At 45.0% G+C, this 27,974-nt stretch overlaps 1 protein-coding gene across 1 annotated transcript in view; it reads right to left on the bottom strand.

Annotated features, from left to right (window-relative positions):
• Positions 1-27,974, bottom strand: part of LOC124140122 (structural maintenance of chromosomes protein 1A-like) — a 39,314-nt gene continuing 11,340 nt past the window's right edge. Inside the window, exons 5-28 of the mRNA XM_046507510.2 lie at positions 27,767-27,935; positions 26,730-26,942; positions 26,438-26,523; positions 25,658-25,706; positions 25,360-25,476; positions 24,745-24,959; positions 24,236-24,371; positions 23,944-24,021; positions 23,161-23,372; positions 22,765-22,927; positions 22,545-22,603; positions 21,920-22,115; positions 20,313-20,381; positions 19,443-19,576; positions 19,023-19,144; positions 18,485-18,570; positions 17,810-18,028; positions 15,834-16,022; positions 15,313-15,425; positions 5,948-6,116; positions 4,941-5,119; positions 4,240-4,309; positions 2,067-2,177; positions 1-1,057 (exon numbers count right to left, since the gene is read on the bottom strand). Of these exons, the coding sequence (XP_046363466.1) occupies positions 959-1,057; positions 2,067-2,177; positions 4,240-4,309; positions 4,941-5,119; positions 5,948-6,116; positions 15,313-15,425; positions 15,834-16,022; positions 17,810-18,028; positions 18,485-18,570; positions 19,023-19,144; positions 19,443-19,576; positions 20,313-20,381; positions 21,920-22,115; positions 22,545-22,603; positions 22,765-22,927; positions 23,161-23,372; positions 23,944-24,021; positions 24,236-24,371; positions 24,745-24,959; positions 25,360-25,476; positions 25,658-25,706; positions 26,438-26,523; positions 26,730-26,942; positions 27,767-27,935 (3,253 nt within the window). The 3' untranslated portion in view covers positions 1-958. The remainder of the gene's footprint in view (positions 1,058-2,066; positions 2,178-4,239; positions 4,310-4,940; positions 5,120-5,947; positions 6,117-15,312; positions 15,426-15,833; positions 16,023-17,809; positions 18,029-18,484; positions 18,571-19,022; positions 19,145-19,442; positions 19,577-20,312; positions 20,382-21,919; positions 22,116-22,544; positions 22,604-22,764; positions 22,928-23,160; positions 23,373-23,943; positions 24,022-24,235; positions 24,372-24,744; positions 24,960-25,359; positions 25,477-25,657; positions 25,707-26,437; positions 26,524-26,729; positions 26,943-27,766; positions 27,936-27,974) is intronic.

Here is a 27,974-nt window from a genome sequence, read left to right as displayed (position 1 = left end):
TTTCACATATAAAATTTAATGAAACACATCACAATATTGATTTTTATGTCAAGCAATTTAATCTTACTGGACATATAACTGAGATAAAAATATAATTAGACCATGTAAACACAGAATTAGTATACTTAACTACAATGTAAATGTCAACAGACAAAGTTAAGGAGGAATCACTGTGGAAATACCACAGGCTTACATGAACACATCTTGATCCCTATCTTCAACATAGCATGAAGTAAGTATCAAGAAAATAAATAAGAACACTATAAGCAAAGGAAATTGAGATTAAGAATAGTAGAGTTGCGAGAAATTCTACAAATTTCCTCATAATTTCTTAAACACATAACTGTCTTAACAAGATTTTCACAATTTCCTGTTCTATATTAACCTAACAATCCTACCTACCTATGTTATTAGCTAAAACAGTTCGCAGCAGCAGTGATACTTTCTCGCTTGTATATGAATACGTCACCATGATAAAAATCTTGTGTAAATGTGTCTTGCCTATCATTACAAAATCTTATTTTATGGAAATAGAATTCCATGTACACTGCTATCAGGAAAACAAAACTGATAAAAATACCTCCAAAATGTTCAAAACATTTCACCAATGTAACAAATCCTTGTCGGATTATCAAACTGTTTGGGGAAACCTTTTCACATTTATCATCTTATTTTTGATTGAATTACATTAATTTTCTGGGAGCAATTCTTTGAAAATTTAACAAAAAACATTGCAGTTAATATTCTCATTTCCAGTCACAGTGAATTATGAAACAGACTTAATGAGACAATAAATGCATTTTGAGCAGTTATACTGCTAAAAATAGTTTCTTAGTTGACATTGTTGAATATGTTTTATATACATATGAAAATATGAGTCAAATACTTGAAACAGTTCTGATATGAGAATAATGAAACTGTGAATGATCCTATGCAAGCACTTTTGAAACGGAAATCTTCATCGGACAAATCGCTGGTCCTCCTCTTCGTTCTTGTAGGGATCGGGGTACTCTGTCAGGTCAAGGGTCAGCACATTGCTGATAACACAGTCGCCTTGCTGGAAAACAAACCAAGGTCACATTTACAATCTGTGACAAAAAAATTTCGGAATCAATTGGCCCAATCTATTAAGTCCTCGATAATTTTCAGTAAATTTCAGAGTTCATATGAACTAGTAAAACCTTAGCTTACTTGCCTGAACAAAGTTTTACTTGGATGAGTTGCAAATGTCACGGACTGCATTAAGCATGACAACCATCTAATCGAAGGGGCCAAATACAATGGTAATCTGGATGTTCAGTGACTGCAGAGAGGGCAACTAGATCAGCCTATTGTACAGTGACTGCAGAGAGGGCAACTAGATTGGCTTAAGGTTCAGTGACTGCAGAGAGGAAAACTAGATCAGCCTATTGTACAGTGACTGCAGAGAAGGCAACTAGATCGGCTTATTGTACAGTGACTGCAGAGAGGGCAACTAGATCAGCTTATTGTACAGTGACTGCAGAGAAGGCAACTATATCGGCTTATTGTACAGTGACTGCAGAGGAGGCAACTAGATCGGCTTATTGTACAGTGACTGCAGAGAGGGCAACTAGATCAGCTTATTGTACAGTGACTGCAGAGAGGGCAACTAGATCAGCCTATTGTACAGTGACTGCAGAGAGGGCAACTAGATCAGCTTGTTGTACAGTGACTACAGAGAGGGCAACTAGATTGGCTTAAGGTTCAGTGACTGCAATGAGGGCAACTAGATCAGCTTATTGTACAGTGACTGCAGAGAGGGCAACTAGATCGGCTTATTGTACAGTGACTGCAGAGAAGGCAACTAGATCGGCTTATTGTACAGTGACTGCAGAGAGGGCAACTAGATTAGCTTATTGTACAGTGACTGCAGAGAAGGCAACGAGATCGGCTTAATGTACAGTGACTGCAGAGAGGGCAACTAGATCAGCCTATTGTACAGTGACTGCAGAGAGGGCAACTAGATCAGCTTGTTGTACAGTGACTACAGAGAGGGCAACTAGATTGGCTAAGTTTTGAGTGTTTTTGATGATTAGCTAACTTACTACTGGGTATATGCCAATGAGGGCATCAGCCCGGTTGTAGAACTCCTCCTTCAGGGAGATGACGATGCACTGGAAGTGGGTCTCTGACTGCTCCTGGATGTATGCGGCAACCTGGGAACACAGTCAGGTGAAAACACTGGGAACACAGTCAAGTGAGAACACTGAGAACACAGTCAAGTGAGAACACTGGGAATACATTCAAGTGAGAACACTGGGAACAGTCAAGTGAAAACACTGGGAACACAGTCAAGTGAAAACACTGAGAACACAGTCAAGTGAGAACACTGGGAACAGTCAAGTGAAAACACTGGGAACACAGTCAAGTGAGAACACTGGGAACAGTCAAGTGAAAACACTGGGAACACAGTCAAGTGAGAACACTGAGAACACAGTCAAGTGAGAACACTCGGAACACAGTCAAGTGAAAACACTGGGAACAGTCAAGTGAAAACACTGAGAACAGTCAAGTGAGAACACTGAGAACATAGTCAAGTGAGAACACTGGGAACACTCAAGTGAGAACACTGAGAACACAGTCAAGTGAAAACACTGGGAACAGTCAAGTGAAAACACTGGGAACACAGTCAAGTGAGAACACTGAGAACACAGTCAAGTGAGAACACTGGGAACAGTCAAGTGAGAACACTCGGAACACAGTCAAGTGAAAACACTGGGAACACTCAAGTGAAAACACTGAGAACAGTCAAGTGAGAACACTGAGAACATAGTCAAGTGAGAACACTGGGAACACTCAAGTGAGAACACTGAGAACACAGTCAAGTGAAAACACTGGGAACACTCAAGTGAGAACACTGAGAACACAGTCAAGTGAAAACACTGAGAACACAGTCAAGTGGAAACACTGGAACACAGTCAAGTGAAAAAACTGGAACACAGTCAAGTGAAAACACTGGAACACAGTCAAGTGAAAACACTGGAACACAGTCAAGTGAAAACACTGGAACACAGTCAAGTGAGAACACTGGGAACACTCAAGTGAGAACACTGAGAACACAGTCAAGTGAAAACACTGGGAACACTCAAGTGAGAACACTGAGAACACAGTCAAGTGAAAACACTGAGAACACAGTCAAGTGGAAACACTGGAACACAGTCAAGTGAAAAAACTGGAACACAGTCAAGTGAAAACACTGGAACACAGTCAAGTGAAAACACTGGAACACAGTCAAGTGAAAACACTGGAACACAGTCAAGTGAGAACACTGAGAACACAGTCAAGTGAAAACACTGGAACACAGTCAAGTGAAAACACTGGGAACACAGTCAAGTGAAAACACTGGGAACACAGTCAAGTGAAAACACTGAGAACACAGTCAAGTGGAAACACTGGAACACAGTCAAGTGAAAACACTGGAACACAGTCAAGTGAAAACACTGGAACACAGTCAAGTGAAAACAATGGAACACAGTCAAGTGAGAACACTGAGAACACTGAGAACACAGTCAAGTGAAAACACTGGAACACAGTCAAGTGAAAACACTGGGAACACAGTCAAGTGAAAACACTGGGAACACAGTCAAGTGAAAACACTGGGAACACAGTCAAGTGAAAACACTGAGAACACAGTCAAGTGGAAACACTGGAACACAGTCAAGTGAAAACACTGGAACACAGTCAAGTGAAAACACTGGAACACAGTCAAGTGAAAACACTGGAACACAGTCAAGTGAAAACACTGGAACACAGTCAAGTGAGAACACTGAGAACACAATCAAGTGAAAACACTGGAACACAGTCAAGTGAAAACACTGAGAACACAATCAAGTGAAAACACTGGAACACAGTCAAGTGAAAACACTGGAACACAGTCAAGTGAAAACACTGGAACACAGTCAAGTGAAAACACTGGAACACAGTCAAGTGAAAACACAGGGAACAAAGGGATTTCTTAATACAGCTAGGAGAAGGTGTGAGTAGGCCTTTCGGGCCAAGAAAATCTAAGAAACAAGAAAAACATTTAAACATTGCAATACATTTTATCAACACCTATTATCAACGTCATTATATGATTGAGAATTTGACTTTTTTCAAAGAGACAATCCGATTTAAAGAGCATCAAATTCATGTGTACACAATGCGCCTTACCCTGGTATTCTTGAAAAAACATCTACATTTACAGCATTACTGACTAAAGAATGTCCTGGTGTGTACCTTGCCAATGTTGGTGTTGTCTAAGGCAGCATCAATCTCATCCAGCACAAAGAAAGGGGCGGGCTGGAAGCTGCAAAAAGAATATTTGTTTGATTGAATACTTGTACAAGTACATGTAAACTGAGATGGTTTTCAGTCAATTGTGAAAACTGTTAAACATGTTAAATGTTCCTTTATTTAAATGAAATACCACAGACAATTCTTTGAGTTTGTTTTCAGTATATTTATTGGTATTCAACATTCCAAGGACTTCTACAGTTTTGATACATACTGTACCTTATGTTAACTTATTCATACAGAGAAGTGTGGATTAACTGAAATATCATTAATGTGTTGTTTACAAAGAGAGTGAGTTGGTGTTAACGCCGCTTTGAACAGTATTTCAGTTACATCACGGTGTATCAGCTTCCTGTTGGAGGAAAGCCCAAAGTGGCACAGGTCTCAGACGTTTACCACTTTGGTGAAACCCACGACCACAGGTATGGTGTTGACAAACATAGGAACATAATTGAGGCGAACTTGGATTCCAACCTACAATGATAGGTTTCTCGCCTGCCCAAGGGACACACAGTGAACTTGTGGCACTGGGTCACTCGTGCCCCCTGTTTAAAAAGAAGGTAATCTACCAGTAGTACACTCATTATATAACATTTTTATTCATAGAACACAGGATTTGAAGACACTCTTCCTATGAAGCTTACCTATGAATTGCAAAGAGCAGAGCAAGCGCCGCAACAGTCTTCTCTCCACCAGACAGGTTGTCCATGGGTCGGAAACGCTTGCCTGGAGCAACACAGTTGTAGTTAATGCCATCAAGGTAGGGCTCCTCTGGGTTCTCTGGACCAAGGAAAGCCTGGGCACTCTGATTCCGGGCTAGAGACTGGACACGGACAAGTCACACTCATTTATGCACATCATGAAGTAATGTCATAAAGTAGACACATTAAGAATCTGGTGGACAGACTTAGATAAATATTCACACTAAGCCATGTTGAAAGGCTGAATCTATTTGGATTCAATTTAAAACTTTCATCATAGCAGTTATAGTCTGACTGCCCAAATAAGACTGTAAGCATCATTTTTATTGGAGTTTAGTGTTATCATATAGACTGTTATAATATTAAATGAGCTTAATGGATGAAACAGAATTTTACTAGACTTAGGCTTCAGACTAGTGGCTTATTCAATCTGATCATGTAATGGTGTCATATACCAACACTGACACTTGATCATGTTTTGTAAGACAGTGCTATGTCTGAATTAACAGATACTTCTACAATGACACACAAGACATCATGCCAACGTAGGATAGATAGCTGCATAAAACATGCACAAGTGCAACCTGTTATTGAATAATTTCATGTTCATGTCTACATCACTAATCCCTGTGTAAAGTGTACTTTGTCATGCTTTCTTGGGCTGGATGTCATCCAACTGGAGGTACGTCAAGGTTATGAGCACATGTTCCTATTACATTTTACAGCAATGCGTCATGACATATGGGACACTGGCAGTGAGGTGCCTATGTTTCAACTTTTATAAATATATGGGAGCAGGTGCAACTAGGTTTTCATGTCAACATGCACTGACATGTAAAGCAGAATATATTGTTAATAATAAGTAAGTATTTGTCCTACTGTGTGTATTTACTGTTTGTCTATACATGCTGCAAACTATTAACATCTAATGATGACAGGTATCTCTTTACCTTGTAGATTTCATCTATTCTTGTTGCAACATGATCAAAACATGTCATGAATCTGTCGTATCGCTCTTTACGAATTTTTTCAAATACTTGTTTTGCTTTCTTTGCACGTTTTCTTGCATTTTCAAATTCTTCTGATGTTAAAACTAATCTTTCCTTGACACCATCTAACCTGAAACACACAAGGGAAAATAGTTTAAAATGAAACTTACCAATCACTGAAAATGGAGACAATATTGTTTAGGAGCTTCAAACACAAAGAAAGAGTCGGTCAGTGGTTTTATCTCCATAGATGTTGACCCATCAAAGTACTGGTACTATCAATATTGAAAAGACATTGTTACCATCTTTACAAAAAATTTTACAAACCTGTAGAGGTTATGAATTCTCTGATGAAATCCTCCTTGGGGCACTTATTGCATTTTCCTTGCTCAAGAAAATCTATATGACATAGTTGTAACCATTTTCCTTAATAAAAAATGTTACCACACAAAAAACTTCGTTTTTGTATGATATACGACCACCCTTACGGGGCCTCACCCCCAACGGCGCCTCACGCCAGGGGGAGCAACTCTCACCCAAATCACTTTCCATATGTCAAATGCTGACGGAATGTGGGGAGGTGGGTGGCCGTGCCCCAAGGAGGATTTCATCAGAGAATTCATAACCTCTACAGGTTTGTAAAATTCTCTTTCTGATTAAATCCTCCTTGGGGCACTTATTGCATCAAGACAGACTCCCAAAGATAATCTAGGAAGTGGCATCCGTCAGCAACAGGCGTAAATAAATACATCGTATTTGATTATTCAACAGAATAAAATATTGAGTTCAATAAATGGAACCAACCTTATCGTGAGGCACCACCGTCGAAAGGCGGGGGCTAGAGACAGGGCGTGGTCGACCATATATTATGATAAAGCCTGTTTTTGCGGCTTGTCATAAGTTGAGAACTCGAAACACCTCCCACCCCCCCACACTTTTTTGAACAAGTGATATAAGGGCGTAGATCACGAGAGACCATAACCAGCGCTGAGCTAGGCCAGAGGGTCCCCGAGGATCGAAGGAGTGCGTGCGCAAAATACGAGTATTATCGAGTAGTAAGGACTGATATTTATCGACCGCAGAAGATAAAATCCGGACCATTACTGAGCAGTATAACCGGAAGACTGTCTAAAATCTCGAATGCTCAATCAGCTAGAGATTAGAACTTTGCCCAGTTCGGAGAACTGACTGACCAAACCGAGTACGCTCGCTTGAGTGTTTGTCGAGTTGGTAAGGTTTGATGAATCGTGCTCGGCTGGCTCCAAATAGCCGCGGAGCAGATCTGCTCAATGGGCAGAGCCGCGGCGTACGCTTTTGACGCAGCCACTGCTCTAACCTAATGAGCCTTCAACCTGGTAGGGGGGTCCCTGCCTGTAAGCGTATACGCTGTACAAATGTTTGAAACTATCCACCTCGAGATAGATTGTTTACTCGCAGGTGAGCCAACCTTCCTACCGCAGTAACAGCAAAATAGTTGGTTATCCTTACGGACACCCATATTTCTGCTGATATAGGCCTTGAGAGTCGTGCGGACATCCAAGACATGAGCATGTCTTGCAGTGGTCCCCGACGAGGAAGGCTGTGAAAGAGCGGGTAGCTCAATAGGAGCCGTTCACGTGGAATCGTGTGCAACCCTAGGACGGTAATAGTCCGGTAGACGAAAACTGACTGTCCCGGTGATATTTATCGACCCCATGGAAGACAGTTATTTTGGGATCGGCTGACATAACACGAATGTCGCCTACCCGTCTGCCGGACGTTACCACCACAAGGAACGCCGTCTCCCAGCTCAACAGCTGAAGAGAGAGAGACGACAGATCCCGAAAGGAAGGACCGGACAGCCAATCTAGAATGATTGACAAGTCCCAAGGGGGACTGATCCGCCGGACTGGCGGTCGGATCCTGTCCACACCTGCTAAAAAGCGCTGCACTAATGGGTGTGCACCCAGAAGTGCCCCGTCGACAGGGACGTGAAAAGCTGCGATAGCTGTAGAGTACCCTCGGACTGTTGATGCGGCCAGGCCGTCATCTAGTCGCGACTGGAGAAACTCAAGCACGGATACGAGATCTGCAGAAAAAAGATCTGCAATCCCTCTATCGACACACCTGGGCGCATAGCAGGCCTATCTATCGTACTGAACGTTTGTCGAATCCCTCCGCGAAGCCAGTATTGTGTCTGCAACTCGTGCAGGAATACCGCTCTTCTGGAGGCGATTCCTGACAGTGGCCAAGCCACCCATTGAATCCTGAGATTCGGGTGGAGGGCCCCGTTCTGGGATAGGAGGTCCGGTCGTAAAGGTAATATAACAGGAGGCTGAGCCAGAAACCTGAGTATTACTGGAAACCCACTCTGCGCCGACTAAAGAGGTGCCAGGAGCACAATTAGTCGCGCAGGCTGAGTGCCTAGCTGAGACAGGACCTTGGAAATCAGAGGTACTGGGGAGAATGCCCACAGAACTGTCCGTCCAATCTAGCTGAAAGGCGTCCGGTGCCACCGGCCTCGGGTCGTGGACTCGGGAGCAGAACGTTGGTGTCTGGTTATTTAACCCAGACGCAAACAGATCCACCTGTAACGACCTGTATAACAGGGAGAAAATCCCGAATATCCCCGGGTCGAGCCTCCACTCGTGAGGAGCGAGGATCCGGCAAGACAGAGCGTCCGCACGGACGTTGTCCACCCCCGGGAGATAAACAGGTAGCACCCTGATATCGTGAGAGTCGCACTATAGTAGGAACTGCCACGTCTTTCGTCGAAGCGACGGAGACGCCGTTCCCCCCTGCTTCCGGATGTAAGTCATCGCCGTTTGGTTGTCCATCTCTAGACGAACCACTTGGCCACGAAGCAGATCCGGGAAGCGTTGGAACACCAACCTGACCGCTCTCAGTTCTAGCACATTGATATGCAGTTTGATCTCCTGCTGGGACCATAGTCCCGAGGCAGTGTGATCATTCAGAACGCCTCCCCAGCCGGAGAGTGACGCGTCTGTTTGAACTGTGAGAGACGGAACGGGAGTGATTCCCGACCTCGGTCCACCACTGGAGGTGTGTAATGAGCCACTACGGAGTCTCGAGATCTTCCGAGTTCGCCCAAAGTCGACGGAGTGCTTGTTGAATGGGACTCATTCTCAAGCGCGCCCGCCAGACCAAATCCACTGTCGCCGCCATGTTGTCCAGTAACTGGAGCCATGTACGAGCAGTGTGACTTGCGCTTAAGGGACTTGATATCTTGTGACAGAGATACACGTCCTCTCACCGTGTTGAAATTAGCCACTAGGAAGACTAGATTCTGAGTGGGGCTCAGATCTGACTTCTTGAGATTGACCATCCACCCTAGAGTGATCAGAATATCTATCACTTGTTGTGTAGCTATCTGACTCAGGGATTGCAATAGAGCTCTTAGTAACCTAGTCGTCGAGGTACGGATGGCAGAACCGACCTTTTGACCTGGCCACTTGGGCGGGAATCAACATCAGCTTGGTGAACACCCTCGGGGCCGTGGAGATCCCGAATGGTAGAACCCTGAACTGATAACACCTCCCGTCGAAAGAAAACCTCAGGTATTTCTTGAACTCTGGATGTATTGGTATGTGGAGATAGGCGTATTTTAAGTCTATTGACGTTAGCCATTCTCCTGTCTCGACAGTTGAGATCACTGTTTGGTGACTAGGAAACAAGTCGAGTAGAAGCCCTCGCTTTCCTGTCCCTCGGGACCCGGTTCGATCGCAGCTTTCATAAGAAGTGCGTCGACCTCGGCACGGAGGAATTCCGCCTTCTCTCGGGTAGCAGGCACCGGTGTGTGCTTTATCCCGGAAAAGTGGAGGAGCGGATGAGTTTTCCCGATAACTTGCGACTATGGGTTCACCCGGGGCTCTTCGGGCGCTAATGGGAACCCATCGTTCCCAGCCCCGCGAAAAAGCTGTTGGCCTCGACCAGCTGCCTTGCCCCGGCCCGTGCCTCTCTTGCTCCTCACGGCGCCCTTATACCTGAAGGAAGTGGCGGCTTCCAAGCAGGTGTGGACGTCTGACCCGTGCGTTAGCGTAGGAGGGGACAATTGGAGAGGCCCGCTTACGCGGTTTTAACGCTTGGTACCTCCAACAAGGCCTTATGAGTCTTTGATGGAAGTATACAATTGAGCAGCCTCTCGGACCGCCTGCTGAGCCCCAGGGAAGAGGGTGGCACCCTCTTATACGGCAAAGCAAGTAGGTCTTGGCGTGTGTAAGTCGAGTATTTAGATACCGACATCCACCGCATGCGCATGCACATAACAGCGCACATCATCTGCGATGCACAGCTACGAATAGCGTCCCGCGCAAGATAATGTTAGTTGCGCGGCCAACTCCGAAGAGTCGGCCGGCCCCTCTCCCGCTAACTCCCTCTGTACAGCCGACAGATACGTGGAGTGTACGGACACACGGAGCTGTTGGCATGCATTATGATATTGCTCCTCGAAGCATATGTAAGCAGCCTTCAACTCCGCACCGCACACGGGAAAGGGGGGGCAACCGCCGGCCCTGCTTGACCTTAGTCAAGTTGGGTGTCTCCGACTCTGGCATGGGCGCAGCAACCTGAGGCAGTACATGGACAATCCTGTCCCGCACGTGTCTCTGCACCCGGCCCGAGGCCGAGTCCCGGTGCCGAGGTGCCGGAGGTTCAAGGGACCCCACCTGGCACTGGGCTAGGTATCCACTAGTGAAAGCCTTGGCCTCGGAAGAGGCGTCTGGCTCCGCTAGGGTAAATTGTGCGTCGGTAGTGCACGGGCCGGTGCCCGCCACCACTACGCTGGGGAGCGACCTCGAGCCGGAGCCGAAGCTCGGTCTCGGATCGTCCCCGAGACAAAGGGAACCAACCTGGCTCCGGGCTAGGTATCCACTAGTGGACGCCTCGGCCTCGGAAGAGGCGTCTGGCTCCGCTAGGGAAAATTGTGCGTCGGTAGTGCACGGGCCGGTGCCCGCCACCACTACGCTGGGGAGCGACCTCGAGCCGGAGCCGAAGCTCGGTCTCGGATTGTCCCCGAGACAAAGGGAACCAACCTGGCTCCGGGCTAGGTATCCACTAGTGGACGCCTCGGCCTCGGAAGAGGCGTCTGGCTCTGCTAGGGAAAATTGTGCGTCGGTAGTGCACGGGCCGGTGCCCGCCACCACTACGCTGGGGAGCGACCTCGAGCCGGAGCCGAAGCTCGGTCTCGGATCGTCCCCGAGACCAAGGGAACCCCCCTGGCTCCGGGCTACGAATCCACTAGTGAAAGCCTCGGCCTCGGAAGAGGCGTCTGGCTCCGCTAGGGAAAAATTGTGCGTCGGTAGTGCACGGGCCGGCGCCCGCCACCCCTCCGCTGGGGAGCGACCTCGAGCCGGCGCCGAAGCCCGGTCTGAGATCGTCCCCGAGACCAAGTTGCCTGCCTCGGCCGACGCCGGGCATATCACAAGGTCTCGAAGCCGCGTCCGGCGCCGACAACGGGGAAGGCTCGGTCCGCATCTCCTCTCGGAGCTGAGACTTTACCTCCTCCATCATCGACGCCATCTGCGACTTAAGTAACGCAGAAAAGTCTGCCAAAGACAGTGCAGGAGAGGGTGCAGTGCTTACTACGGGGACCCTCGAGCCTTCTCCCCCCGGCCCCCGGAGAGGGAGCGGGGGAGACAATCTCGGCAGCTTTTTTACCCTTTTTAGATGGGGAGGGGGGGATGTCTTAGTAGATCTGATATCTACCCCCGCCTTTAATAGACCTCTTTAAAGTGGAACAAGTCAACTTGTCTCTTTTGGGGGCCCCGGGGGGTAAAGGCAATGTCCTCCGCCAGACATATTCGGCAGCGTTCGTGCCTGTCTTAGAACAACCCGTACACAGTTTGAAGGTCTTGTAAACAAGACCGTAATTTCTGAGGTGGGCGGGAAGGGTATCAACGTGTATCAGTGCGATATAAAGATCGGAAAGAAACGTGCATAAATTGTGAAACTAGAAGCAAAGGCGTAATGTAGAATGCGATTTGTAACGCGATACTAATAGCCAATGTGTAGTATAATTATAACACCAAAGGGGCGTGTTACGCGCTAAGGTGTAAAAACCCGTAAAAAAGGTAAGTGTAGTTTATGAATTAACACACCACCTTGGGTTTTGTAAAGGAAAAAATTGTAGACCAATGCTGTATGATATAACAAAACCCCAAGCCGTTTCTTAATGGCCTTGGTGTTACATGTATCAGCCCGTGGAACTACAATATGGACGCCATTACGGCCATTTGAATTCAAAGGTATGAGTTTTCCCGATAACTTGCGACTATGGGTTCACCCGGGGCTCTTCGGGCGCTAATGGGAACCCATCGTTCCCAGCCCCGCGAAAAAGCTGTTGGCCTCGACCAGCTGCCTTGCCCCGGCCCGTGCCTCTCTTGCTCCTCACGGCGCCCTTATACCTGAAGGAAGCGGCGGCTTCCAAGCAGGTGTGGACGTCTGACCCGTGCGTTAGCGTAGGAGGGGACAATTGGAGAGGCCCGCTTACGCGGTTTTAACGCTTGGTACCTCCAACAAGGCCTTATGAGTCTTTGATGGAAGTATACAATTGAGCAGCCTCTCGGACCGCCTGCTGAGCCCCAGGGAAGAGGGTGGCACCCTCTTATACGGCAAAGCAAGTAGGTCTTGGCGTGTGTAAGTCGAGTATTTAGATACCGACATCCACCGCATGCGCATGCACATAACAGCGCACATCATCTGCGATGCACAGCTACGAATAGCGTCCCGCGCAAGATAATGTTAGTTGCGCGGCCAACTCCGAAGAGTCGGCCGGCCCCTCTCCCGCTAACTCCCTCTGTACAGCCGACAGATACGCGGAGTGTACGGACACACGGAGCTGTTGGCATGCATTATGATATTGCTCCTCGAAGCATATGTAAGCAGCCTTCAACTCCGCACCGCACACGGGAAAGGGGGGGCAACCGCCGGCCCTGCTTGACCTTAGTCAAGTTGGGTGTCTCCGACTCTGGCATGGGCGCAGCAACCTGAGGCAGTACATGGACAATCCTGTCCCGCACGTGTCTCTGCACCCGGCCCGAGGCCGAGTCCCGGTGCCGAGGTGCCGGAGGTTCAAGGGACCCCACCTGGCACTGGGCTAGGTATCCACTAGTGAAAGCCTTGGCCTCGGAAGAGGCGTCTGGCTCCGCTAGGGTAAATTGTGCGTCGGTAGTGCACGGGCCGGTGCCCGCCACCACTACGCTGGGGAGCGACCTCGAGCCGGAGCCGAAGCTCGGTCTCGGATCGTCCCCGAGACAAAGGGAACCAACCTGGCTCCGGGCTAGGTATCCACTAGTGGACGCCTCGGCCTCGGAAGAGGCGTCTGGCTCCGCTAGGGAAAATTGTGCGTCGGTAGTGCACGGGCCGGTGCCCGCCACCACTACGCTGGGGAGCGACCTCGAGCCGGAGCCGAAGCTCGGTCTCGGATTGTCCCCGAGACAAAGGGAACCAACCTGGCTCCGGGCTAGGTATCCACTAGTGGACGCCTCGGCCTCGGAAGAGGCGTCTGGCTCTGCTAGGGAAAATTGTGCGTCGGTAGTGCACGGGCCGGTGCCCGCCACCACTACGCTGGGGAGCGACCTCGAGCCGGAGCCGAAGCTCGGTCTCGGATCGTCCCCGAGACCAAGGGAACCCCCCTGGCTCCGGGCTACGAATCCACTAGTGAAAGCCTCGGCCTCGGAAGAGGCGTCTGGCTCCGCTAGGGAAAAATTGTGCGTCGGTAGTGCACGGGCCGGCGCCCGCCACCCCTCCGCTTGGGAGCGACCTCGAGCCGGCGCCGAAGCCCGGTCTGAGATCGTCCCCGAGACCAAGTTGCCTGCCTCGGCCGACGCCGGGCATATCACAAGGTCTCGAAGCCGCGTCCGGCGCCGACAACGGGGAAGGCTCGGTCCGCATCTCCTCTCGGAGCTGAGACTTTACCTCCTCCATCATCGACGCCATCTGCGACTTAAGTAACGCAGAAAAGTCTGCCAAAGACAGTGCAGGAGAGGGTGCAGTGCTTACTACGGGGACCCTCGAGCCTTCTCCCCCCGGCCCCCGGAGAGGGAGCGGGGGAGACAATCTCGGCAGCTTTTTTACCCTTTTTAGATGGGGAGGGGGGGATGTCTTAGTAGATCTGATATCTACCCCCGCCTTTAATAGACCTCTTTAAAGTGGAACAAGTCAACTTGTCTCTTTTGGGGGCCCCGGGGGGTAAAGGCAATGTCCTCCGCCAGACATATTCGGCAGCGTTCGTGCCTGTCTTAGAACAACCCGTACACAGTTTGAAGGTCTTGTAAACAAGACCGTAATTTCTGAGGTGGGCGGGAAGGGTATCAACGTGTATCAGTGCGATATAAAGATCGGAAAGAAACGTGCATAAATTGTGAAACTAGAAGCAAAGGCGTAATGTAGAATGCGATTTGTAACGCGATACTAATAGCCAATGTGTAGTATAATTATAACACCAAAGGGGCGTGTTACGCGCTAAGGTGTAAAAACCCGTAAAAAAGGTAAGTGTAGTTTATGAATTAACACACCACCTTGGGTTTTGTAAAGGAAAAAATTGTAGACCAATGCTGTATGATATAACAAAACCCCAAGCCGTTTCTTAATGGCCTTGGTGTTACATGTATCAGCCCGTGGAACTACAATATGGACGCCATTACGGCCATTTGAATTCAAAGGTACCGTTTTTTGTCTTGTGTGAAAAATCAACACGTCTGTCTCTTACAGATGACATAAGGAAAGTGATTTGGGTGAGAGTTGCTCCCCCTGGCGTGAGGCGCCGTTGGGGGTGAGGCCCCGTAAGGGTGGTCGTATATCATACAAAAACGAAGTTTTTTGTGTGGTAACATTTTTTATTAAGGAAAATGGTTACAACTATGTCATATAGATTTTCTTGAGCAAGGAAAATGCAATAAGTGCCCCAAGGAGGATTTAATCAGAAAGAGAATATGCACTAGTGGGAAACTTATGGGGAACTATCACCATGATTATGATGCATATGCATTCGTTTTTCTCCTTATTTCATTACCATGGTTACTATCAGGGAACAGTGAGAGGGTGAGAGTGCGAATTTAATCAGCTCGCTACCTGTCAAGTGAATGACTGGTATTGATAAGTTATGTAGCTATACCACAGCAGCCTATAAATAAACACAACCTAGCAAGGCACACCATGCATGCCTATTAGCATGGTAACCATGACATGTTCAACCAGATCACACACTGTGCACTCCATCCATATGTCAGTAGGCTCCCGAGGTGCTGGCCTGGAATCCCCAAAGGCTGTTATGTTCAAACCCCTGACAACGGGGCAGTCTAATGCATCATGACACATGGTATACTCACTTTTCCATAGCCTTCATATTGGGAGCATTTATCCTCTGTAATGTTGCATTCATATCGGAACACGCCTTTGTTAATTGCTCTAAGCCCTTTTTGACATCATCAGGATGATCAAGCTGAAACAAAATACCACCAATCAATACTAAGTCTACCACAGGAGTAACAGAGATGTCACAAGTTTTTATTTTACAGATCTATTATCTGTGGCAGACCTTCCAAGGCACACTTCCTTGCCAATTATTGCCTGCTTTTAACCTTACTCAGAGATCATCCCCGTAATGTCAAAGGATACAGCTAAGGCTATGAATTTCTCAGTATCACGCTGGTAATTTAAAACTAGCACATCTATCAATTGTTCTTAGGGAAGATCAATCACTTTTAGTGATATCCGGTTTTGAGACTACTTTTATAAATGTCAAAACTGTCTGGATTTTAATTGAAGAGTTATCTTTCCTTGAGTAAATTGTACCACCATGGCTTGCAGTGACAAGATTGTACGAAGGAGGTTATTCAACTCCACCCACCTCTCTATGTTCATCATCTAGCTGAGAGTAGTCGATCTCTATCCGAGCCTCCCTCTCGTATATTGCCCGAGCGCCCCGACTACTGTTGCTATCTGTGGCAGATTCCTGGCTAGGTTGATTGGACGGGTCATTCTCCTGGCTGATATCATCCATTGTACCTCGACGCATTGGAATCCGGACAGCATCCATCTACATGAAAAAATATGACATTTATTATGATGGTTAGAAATCACACAACCAGATTACTCATGCGATCTTATGATTATATGCATTGATAAACAACACAAGGACGCATAAAACAGTATGACCATCAATGTTTGAAACAATTTTATCATCCAAAACTAGCTCCCACAGGAGATATGGTGTGGGTGAGATCAAGCGATATCTACATTGTAGATATCGTTGCAATGAAATTGCATCCCAATGCTTTGCAGACCATTATGATGTCATTGGTTACCATGACATCACAATCAAATGACATCACTAATGGCTCTGCTACTGAAGCTGTTAGCAGTACTTTTTACACTTTAGACACTGATTATTACTGTCTACAAATTGAAAAGTTGGAAGGATGATGTTGGATGATAAATAAAATCTCACCCTCATGTCTTTTGATATCAAATATATCAACACTCATTGATATATTTGATATCAAAAGACACGCGAGGGTGAGATTCTCAATATAAAACCCAACAAGACAGTCGGACAGGTGACCCATAAATGTTGCCTGCCCATCTTCAAAGTTGCCTGCCGGCATTCAGACAATAAAAACATTGACACATCATGCAAAATAAGAGACAAATCATGTTTTGATTCAGTTGAAACAATGCAAACAATTACTTGAGAATCTATGAGGAGTTTATAACAAAACTGAACACACAAGTCGTCTTAAAATTATCTGCCACACAGTCGGGCAGGTGGAGAAAGATTTCATGCAGCCTGACAGAAAAGTAACCAGCCACGGGCAGGCATTTATTTCAGACACTGATGACCAAATATCGTAATTAATTTTCGTCGACTCTACTTGTACGTAGGAGGCTTCAAATTTTGGTCTTTTGGTAAATTGTACTATATATGTCTTAGTTGGGCTACTGTTTATTTCCATGGAACATATCAAGTATTAGGTTTTCATGTACCTTACTGCTTATTATATTGCAGCCCTACCAGCAAGAAATGTATCATATACAGCCTCAATGTATGAGTGAGTGAATGTTCTTTTGTGTCATAGTCAGGGATGACCGTGAGACATTCAGCCGGACCAGACAATAAAGGGGTCAACTAGTGATCAGTTCCATATCTGATATCTGTGAAGGGAATAAAACCACTGTCTGGCACAGCAACCTATTGTCATCTTCCCGAGGCAAGGGAGTTTCCACCCTTGCTGAAATAGGCTGCAAGTTTTAAGTTATGGTTTGGCTGGACTAAGGAATCTATGCACAGTCCAATTAAAATAGCAAAACCAAATCAACATCCAGTTCATAAACTGCTGTGCAGATTTAGGTCAATAGCAGGATTTGAAAAGAATTTGTACTGTCAACTGGGCGTCAACAGATATTATTCAAAACTTTTCATGGTTTAAATATTTACAAGGTGCTCTAGTAATTTGCTGCATTTCAAGTAATATGATAGGTGGAATCTGATTGGGCAATAGGAGAGACATAGAAGGGACATAGCTCGTAATAGCCACTGCTGGTGCTATGATCGAACCACAAGGGTGAAAACTGGTCTTTTAAAGTCGGTTAACTCCCTTGCCTCAGGAAGGTGCCTATTGCTGAAGCCACACGGTCCCACTACCATCTCTCCACAGAGGCAAAGGTCATGCTATGAGTCAACTCAAAGTTGAAAGCTTCGTGAAAGCACAAGTTATACCATAGGCATTCAGAACAACATTTATGGGATTCAACTAACCTAAAGTCAAAGACACCATATTTAAGTTTGTCAATGAAGCCAAATTAACAGACATTATCAGTGATTACCTTGCAAGACTTGAGGAGACTGTGGCGGTCAGCTCTCTTCTGTTCTAGCTTGGTCTCCATCACAGTGATGGACTTCTGGACTGTGTTGATCTCCTTGTTCTGGTTCGTCATGCGTTTCTTGATGTCCGACACAACACCCTCAATGTCGTCCACCTCAGACTTCACGGTCAGGCGCTGCTGCTTTAAACGCTCCATGTTCTGCATCTCCTCATCAATAACCTACAACATGCACAACATATTTTTATTATCTATATGACAACCACATCAACAGAAAAGGGATGAGTGAGTTGGGTTTGAAAAGTATTTCAGTAATATCCCAGCTTATCTTGGAAGGAAAGCCCCTAGTGATGAGGGCAGACGGTTATTACAATGGTGAAATAGCATGTGCATGTTGCCATGCAACTAGGGATCATGATCAGGTTAAATCTTGGATACATACCAGCAATCAGTAGTTCCTGGTTACGAATAAGGGACATAACTCTGTACAACAAATCATAGCAATTCATAACCCTCAGGCACCTAGATAATCACCCATACATATACATAATAATATCACTGCAACATAAGGCTAAGAAAAAAGTGACTTATTAAAACCTGATATGGACTTGCAGTCTCTCTAAACAGACATCAACAGACATAGAAGTGAAAGGCTGAAGCTGGGAGCCTGGGACCTACCTTCATGTGTTTGTTCTCTTCATTCTTCACCTTGTCCAGCTCCTTCTCGTCCTGCTGCACCGTCTTCTCCCACTTCAGCACATTCTCTGTTACAACATCAATATTCATTACCAATATGGCTTCATCGGCAATCGTATTGGAGAATCATGAAAGCAATGAACTGAACCTTGCAAAGTGTGATATGATCCCATGATCTAGGAAATTGGAAGCTCCTTTATGACGGAACACTGTTCGAAGTCCAAGGGTCCTTCTTATAATGAAACCAATCCAAAATTCACTGTTGAACAAGAGAATGACTGCTACACAACAATTGGAATACCATGACTTTCAAGATATCCAACTTCACTGTACTTGACACATCTAACACTAATTCATAGAACAATCAAAGCTACATTGTTTTCAAAAAGAAATCTCATTCTAATTTCACAAACCATAAATTCCACATACATTAATTTAAAACTGAGCATGAAATGCAGCTACGATTTTCAGAATAATTACCAGATACTACTCCCTCTGACAGACAAGAACACTGACTCACCCCATGTGTCTCTGGACCTCTCAAAGTCAATCTGATTGGTCAGCCGGAAACGCTGGTTCTCAAACTCCAGCTTCTTCTTGGCTCGATCCTGCTGTACTCTCAGTTCGCGCTCCTCGTACTGTCTGCATTATAGAGACTTACATTACTACTATGTCAGATGTTAATTCATCAAAATTTATTTCATGGGGCCAACTTTACTCAAGGTTCGCAACCAACATGAAAACAACATCATGGCAAGGAGTGAGTGAGTGAGTGAGTGAGTGAGTGAGTGAGTGAGTGAGTGAGTGAGTGAGTGAGTGAGTGAGTGAGTGAGTGAGTGAGCGAGCGAGCGAGCGAGCGAGCGAGCGAGCGAGCTGGAGACCTGTCTACCTATGTGTTTTGCCATGAATCCCAAATATCCTGAACTGCCTTGTTACCTACCTGATATTGGCAACTCCAATCTGTTGACAGAAAACAGCAAACACTTCATCCTCCACACGATTCATCTTGTCCTTCAGCTGCTTGATGTGATCCCCTCGCTCCCCCATCCTGCGATCGATCTCTGACATGCGCACCTAACACAGAAATCTCCAGTAAGAGTAAGTGAGTGAGTGAGTTGGGTTTAACGCCGCTTTTAACAGTATTCCAGTTATATCGCAGTGTGCCAGCTTAATGTGGGAGGAAAAGCCCGAAGTGATGCAGGTCTCAGACGTTTACCAATGCTGTGAAACCCACGAGCAGGGGTATGGTGCTGACAAAGAAGAAACATAATCGGGCGAACCGGGATTCGAACCCACAATCATAGGTTTCTGGCATGCCCAAGGGATGCAACTCTGCACAGCGAATCGCAGCGCCTTAGACGACTTGGACACCCGTGTCCCCTCTCCAGTAAGAAACCACAGCACTTGAATCAGTAATTATGTAGGGTAATTATATTCTCAAATGTACTAGTGTTAGAAACAAGGTGTAGACTTGTCACATTGTCTTCAGCTTCATGGAAGTCTTCACTGAATGCCATTAGGTGATATGCTCAACATATCGGGGAGTCTTTATTGAAATAATACTGACCAGTCAAATACCTATCTGTGCTCAATAATCACTTAAAGTGACAAGTAAATTTTAGGGTTGTAACGCTACATTTAGTTTTTGATACATATTTTGCCAGTAAGGTTGCTATGATATACATGATACAAAACTTGTTAACTCATGGCATTCTATGGCCTGTGAAACTTACCAGATTAGAAGACTGTACATTCACTCTATCCATCATAGTCTCATTACAACAACAGAGCAATGGAGTGAAACACTTACATCAAATCCTTGCAGATTTTGCTGCACTTTTGCCAGATCCTTCTCAATATGCTGCAACAGTTTGGTTTGCTGAAAAACAAACAAAACAGGAACCAATGAAACGGGGCTTGCCAGTTTGGAGTCCACCAGTTGAGACAACAAAGCTGCGACGGAATCCCCGGACAGCCCAAGGGCCGCCAAGGGATCCGCTGTCGAGGAGGTAGTGCCCGCAATGGGCGCCCGACCGGACGAACCAGCCACCTCAGGGGTGATAGCAGAGCGCACGTAACGCCTGTATCGCGCAAAGTCCTCCGGCCCCAGACCCTCGCACAGGGTGCACCGGGTGTCCTCGCAAGGGACCATGCACAGCGGGCAACGATTGTGAGGATCCCCAGAAGACAAAAACTTCTGACAGGCGCCACAGCACCTGTTAACAGGAGTAGCCGGGGTGCTGGACAAAAGATCCATTTCCATGTCCGACATTGTTCTTTGAACAAAAACAAAACATGGTTACAACACACACACCAAACATATTCACAAACGTAGATTTTCCGAAGAAAAACAAACGATATTAGCGAATACATAAAATACATATATAGATATGGCAAAAAACACACCATGATATACCACTAAAGGTGGACGGAAGATAAAAAGTGCCGACGCCACACCCCATTAGTAGCGAAAAAAGGCGAGAAAATTTAGGCGGGAACATTTTCTAAGCGCCGTATAACGAACGCCCCGTATTTTACAGTTTACTTAGGACTAGGAACAGTAATAAATATCACCAAGGATAGGCAGGAGGCGGAAAACCGTAGAACGCAAGCAGAGCAGTCGATACACGTCTCGCTATGGCAAGCGCAAGAGACAAGAGTGATGGGTGTTACATGGCAGCTAGGTTGCTACGCACGTGCTGCATGAGGTGATTGAGATCTCTGTGGAAGATTTCGCTATAAGAGCAGTTGTGGGGGACAACAGCCTCGGTATAACAGTGGTAACGTATTACTTAATGTAATTAACGCCACACTCAGCAATATTCCAGCTATATGATGGCGGTCTGTGAATAATCAAGTCTGGGCCAGACAATCCAGTGATTGAAATCATGAGCATCGATCTACGTAGGATACCATGACATTCATCAACGAAGTCAGCCAGTGTGACCACCCGATCCTATTAGTCGCCTCTTACGACAAGCACAGTCGCCTTTTACAGCAAGCATGGGTTGCTGAAGACCTTTTCTAGCTCAGATCTTCACAGGTTTCTTAACTAGAAATACTGGGGACATAAATACTTGTTATATTTCACAATGAATCAAAACACAATGCTTCAATTTTACAACAACGGAGTATTTTATTGGAATGAGAGTTGACACTGTTGTCTGAATACCGTGGCCTGTAAATAATCAAATCTGGACCAGGCAATCCATATTTTGATAAAATAAGGAACAATGCACACCTTCAGGGCATGTTGACACAGAATCAACCATCCCACCAAGTCTGACCACTCAATCCATTTAGCAAGCCTCTAATGACAAGAAGAGATTGCCATGGACCAATCTTAACCCAGAATCCCCAATGCCAAACATTCTCTTTGCTAAAGAAACCCCCAGCTTGTGCTGTGCTTGAACTGACCGTGTTGTCCCTGTCAGTGATGGAGTATTTCAGCCTGGTCTCTAGGCCCTTGATCTGGGACCTGATGGTGTTCAGCTCCGACTCCTTCCTCTTCCTCTTGATGTGCTCCTTCAGCTCCTCCGACAGCTTCTCCTTGCGAGACTTCAGCTGATTCAGCATTTTTTCATCCCACCGCCGAGCCTTGGCTCGTAGGTCACTGTGAGGACAAGCTCATGTCATCAACAGTGGCAACATTGACCATTTCATGATTTGATAAAATGTCACAAAATGTTTACATATCTAAAGAAAGAACCCCAAAAAGTGAGTGAGTGAGTATGGTTTTACGCTGCTTTTAGTAATATTCCAGCAAATTCACTTTTTTGGGGGGGGGTCACACATTGTACCCATGTGGGGAATCGAACCCGGGTCTTCAGCATGATGAGTGAATGCTTTAACTACTTGGCTACCCCACCACCCTACCACCTGATTTTTGGAAATTTGCTGATGATTAACCCAAAATATTTGACAGTACAGACACTGAATGGCTTAATAATTAATTAGGCAGGTTATTGGCCTATTTGCGTCCAAGTATGTATTATTGTTCATATGACAGGTGTACACCTGGCAGATAATAAAATCCCTTTACCTTGCACCACCAGAGATGATACCAGACTTCTGAAACAATGTTCCATCCAACGCCACTGACTGAAACACAATCAAGAAGAAAGTAAGTAAGTTTTGAGAAGAAGATAAACCACTAAAATATGACATATGCTACATCTTCATATATTTTACTCAGTAAACTGAAGTCAGCATCTAACACGTCTAAGAAGATCCCTGACTTGCACCGCATGACTTCTACACACCTTGTGTCTCTCCTGTCCACCAAAGGCAACTCTCCTGGCATCATCTACTGTCTCAGCAACCAGAGCGTTTCCACAGGCAAACTGAAGGGCCTTCTTTATAGCCGGTGGGTCAAACCGGATCACATCAATGATCAGCTTCACATTCTTCGGTTCACGAATATCTCTGGAGAATAGTTAACAAACTGGAAGTTAGAATTGCAACTCCCAGGATGATATAAATCTGCAAATCTAGGTTAGATTTCATTCCAAAATAACATTTATGTTATCTCAGATAAACTTTTCCCTAATATATTTGGGTTTCCCTTTCCAAGACCAAAATCACAGTAAGGATTTAGAAGAGATTGACAAGCATAGGTTGCTGGGGCCAATTCTAACCCAGAATCCCAAAACGGTTACCTGAGTTTCTCATTGACAGGTTTGACATCCAGGTAGTCGAGGGGCAGGAATGTTTCTGGGTCAATACGCTGCTCTTTCATGTACTGGATACAGTCCTTGGCCGTCTTCTCCGTGTCACAGACGATGGCATCCATGTACTTCCCCAGCACCTTAGTGATGGCCACCTGGTACTTCTTGTGACTCGGTTCACAGAGATCGATCAGTCGGCCATGCTGGAACAGCAAAGAGAACAGTTCTAGATATCCTGAACTATTTACATTTATCACAAAGACTGATGAATCTGGAATCTGGACATCAAGAAGGTGGGGTTTCCAGGCAAACCATGGAACAGAAGAGCCGAAGGTTTCGATCCCCTTGACGTGCCATACAAAAAATAATTCAAAGATGATACTTCTTGTTACCCTGACTGGCGCTCAACATTCAGGTTGTCATTCAGGGGATAAAACAAGGAGTGGTCTTCTCATAGCCTGTACAATGTGTCTTAAAGTAGGGTATCCATGTTAAACTATGGCATGGTATCTCAGTGCTCTAGAGTTATAAACATGATAAAGCAGCATAAGTCTGGACTAGTTAAAGCAAATAAAAGTTAACCCCATTTCCCCTCGCCTCCACATTTAATGAAACTTAACTGTGATTACCCTGACCCTGTGTTTATCTTCTGAAGCTTTGTAAAGTGTTTCGTATCAGTCAAAAGCTAAAAACGTTCACACATTTACTGCATTGTGTCTTCCACAAATAAAGGCTAACCACTTCAGGTACTGCAATAGTGAATGTTTTCCTTACCACTCCCGGGAACAGGCGTTTGAGATTCTCCTTCAGCTCTGCCTTCTTGATGGCTCGGGCAGACTCGTGTTTATCCACCTGTGAGGGGAAATAATTTATGCAATGATACAACTTTTGTAATGTTTGTTTTTTCTATTACAAAAAGAGATATCATAGGTAAATACATATGGCATGTACCTCAATTTCATTAAAGAATGATTCAACTAACAAGAGCTTGAAAATTTCCTCCAATGACATGAAGACTGGATTCGGACTGAATATGTTGTGTCTTCAATCTGTGCAGCCTGCTTACCTTCGCCTCTCCTAGCTCCTGCATGATCTGCGCTAAGTCATCATTGATCTCGGCAATACGGATGTTGGCACCATCAACTTCCTCCGACAGCTCCTGCTCCACCCGGCGCTGCTCGGCCACAGCCTGTGTGCTGGTTCTGGGCCACAACAGATCAAGGGTTAACGTCAGCAATATTGGGATGCTTATTCTATCATATTGTAAAAAAATTTAAAATACCACTTTGAAATATCTCAGCTAATGATAGGATGTTACCTTAACAACATTCTGCAACAGTTTGATAGGATTTGATAGGATTTGTTAATTTTGGCTGTATTCAAGCATAGTCCCGCTAGATCACAGATAAGTGGAAGTTTTGGTTGGTTGGTTGGTTGGTTGTTTTACGTCGCACTCAGCAATATTCCAGCTATATGACAGCGGTCTGTAAATAATCGAGTCTGGACCAGACAATCCAGTGATTGATATCATGAACATCGATCCACGCAACTGTAGTATCTCCTGTCAGTCCCCACCTGATGTATTCAGAGAGCTTGTCGACTCTCTTCCTGTTCTCTTCCATCTCCTGCTCCTTCTGCTTGATCTGGGACTCCATCTCATTCTTCCGACGGACCTCGTTGTCATATTTGTCCTGATCCGACTTCTGTTCTCTGTTGATGGACTCCAGTTCCTGCATAGCTCGTGCAGCCCGCTTCCCAGCCTCCTCTTTCAACCGGTGGTATTCACTAACCTGAACAGGTTCAACAGCATACCACCAATGATGAGGCAATGTCATTCAGTCATCACTCCATACAAATCTATTTCTGTACTTCAAAAGCGGAGACACCCTTAACTTAACACCCAAATATCATCAGATCTGTAGTTACCAAATATGCTAACCCAAATCATGAAAAAATATTCTACCTTAAAAAAAACACCTGATATAAACAAAATACTAATCAGACATTGATATTATTACACAACAGAGACAATAATTAACCCTTTCCTCTCTTTTATGAGCTTTGTACTCACATAGCCTTTGAGAATCTCAACTGTTTGTAATAATTTCAGATATGCTAATTTCTTTTTATTCCATATCTTGTCAAAAGACTTCCTGTCCCTCAAAGAGATGTCACTGTCTTGGTACTTACCTGTGCATCTTCTAACTGGAGTGATCTCCCTTGAGACTGAGATTCTTCTAGGATTTGATCTTCGAATTCTTGTTTCTTTTTCTCAATTTCATTCAGCTCTTCTTCCAGTGCATTGATCTAAAGCAAAACAAAGTCTCATCATACCCGTCCCTGATTATCGAATAACGTGTTTCTTCACAATAAACTGTCAACATGGTAAATGTCTTCATTTCTTCCACAGGAAACAGGATTTCTAAACCATTGAATAGTATAGAAATATTGAAGCATGTGATTCAAGTCAAATAACTGGAATACTCACCTCCTGTTCATGGTTGTCATGAGTTTTTCTAGCGGACTTGAGAGATTTCCTAAAAGAAAAAGGATGATTTTAGTATTTGTTTGTTTGTTTGTTCTTAATGCTGCACTCAGCAATATTCCAGCCATAGGACAGTGGTCTGTAAATATTCAAGTCTGGATCAGACATTCAAGTGATTGAGATCATGAGCATCGATCGATACAATTGGGATACGATGACATGCAGCAACCAAGCCAGCGAGCCTGACCACACACTCACAACTTATGACAAGTATATTTGCCAGTTACAGCAAGCATGGGTTTCTGAAGACCAATTCTAACCCAGATCTTCACGGGTCTGATCTTAATAATGTGTGCATTTCAAAATCATCCTATCAACTCTTGATTTCATGGTAACTGAGTTTGGTATAACGCTGCCTTGAACAGTATTTCTGCTATATCACTGCATGTCAGCTTGATGTGGGAGGAAAACTCAAGCAGCTGTATATACTGAGACTTTTACCACAACATTTGATACCTATGAGCATGAAGGTGGGTCAAAAACCCATAAACCTAATCAGGGAGAATCAATAGAACCAAAACAAGAAGAAACATACAAATATCTGATCATGCTGATTGTGTCAGGAGCAAAATTTAGGAAAGTAAAACATTTTCATACACATAAATGTTCTCAAGGTAATAGCTTTAACAGTAACAAAGATACCTCAAAAGTGACCAAAATCTAACACATGCCTCTCACGATGGTACAGTGAATTATCTAAACCATTTTCTTAACATCACATACTTAGCGCCTTCCAGTTTCTTGATCATGTGAGCTGTCTTTTCCTTTGACTTGATATACTGGGGACGTTTCTTGTTCAATTCAACTTCCTGTGACATTGGTAATCATTAACATGTATCATTACAGACCCAACAACATATATAAAAACAATTCAAAGCTTTACATTAATTTACATACAAATGTATGCTGATATCATTTTTGACTGATCAAAATGAAACCGAGAGAATAAAACAAAATGATTCTTGTTATGTTAAATATTATTTTAGATCTTAAAATGTTAAAATCTATCTCTTACAGATTCCTTCATCTGCTGGTCAATCTTGGTGAGCTCACGGCTGAGTTTCCCCTGCTCTTTCTTTTTTTCTTTGACTTCATCCTCAATCCGATCCCGTTTGCGGTTCTCCTTCTCAAGTGCATGTGTCTTCTTGGTCAACTCATCAGAGATTTCATCAATGTCCCGTTCATTATGGTACAACTTGAAAAGCTGAAGTTCCAGCTGTTTCTCTACCTGCATAAAAAATGTCAATTGGTTAGTGAATGGATGGAAGAATTCTGAACTTAAAAGAACTTATCTGGGTATCAATGAGATTCGGATCCCCACCCAGCAGATTCTGACAACCAAGGGAGGCAACTCTTCACAGTAGGATGGTAAGGTTTCAATCAAAAACTGTCAGGCTAAAAAGGTTTGGGGATAAAATAACATTGATTATTATGAAATAATTAATGGATGAGTTGATTTAATGCCCCTTTGAACAGTAATTCATGCCTATTGATGACCTGTCAGCATGACATCTGAATGCAGTCAAAAGTGATACAAGTTCTGAACAGTTTGGCAAAATCTATTTGGGTATGGTGGTCACAATCAGTCTTAGATTGCTGTGATTGCTGAGATTGCTTAAAAGCTGTGATTGAAACCCATGATTGTCAGCTTCTAACACAACTAAAGGGCGCCTCTCTGCACCATGCTGCACAGCACTTAAACATGTTAAAGACTGGGCCATCCATGTCCCATGTATAGTTTGTTGTTTACCGCCGCACTCAGCAATATTCCAGCTATATGACAGCGGTATGTAATTAATCAAGTCTGGACAAGACAATCCAGCGATTGACATCATGAGCATCGATCTACAGAATTGGGATACGATGACATGCATCAACCAAGTCAGCGAGTCTGAGAGCCCGATCATGTTAGTTGCCTTCTACAGCTAGCTTGAGTTGATGAAGATCAATTCTAACCTGCATCTTCACATGTGTTCGAAGCTTTTAAGTGCCTGGCATGTTTGCCTTCCTCATTACTGATATACAGTATGTATATACAGAAACAAGACTCACCAACTGGTCCTTCAGTCTCTGGTATCTCTCAGCTTCATCCTTCTCCATCTTGGCTTCCTTCTTCTCTGCTGCAATCCCCTTCTTCTTGTGGTAGTTGAACTGAGTGTCTTCTTCAGCCTTCAACATTTCTGCCTTGGCTCTGTCATAATCTTCCTTCAACTCACCAGACCTGGAGTGGCAAGCAAACAGAAATGATTCAGTCACTTCA

The sequence above is a fragment of the Haliotis rufescens genome, unplaced genomic scaffold (genome assembly GCF_023055435.1).
Source record: "Haliotis rufescens isolate VD_foot unplaced genomic scaffold, xgHalRufe1.0.p SCAF_23, whole genome shotgun sequence".
NCBI classification, from domain to species: Eukaryota; Metazoa; Mollusca; class Gastropoda; order Lepetellida; family Haliotidae; genus Haliotis; species Haliotis rufescens.
The sequence above is the reverse complement of the archived record's forward strand: the minus strand, read 5'-3'. Positions and strand labels throughout refer to the sequence as shown.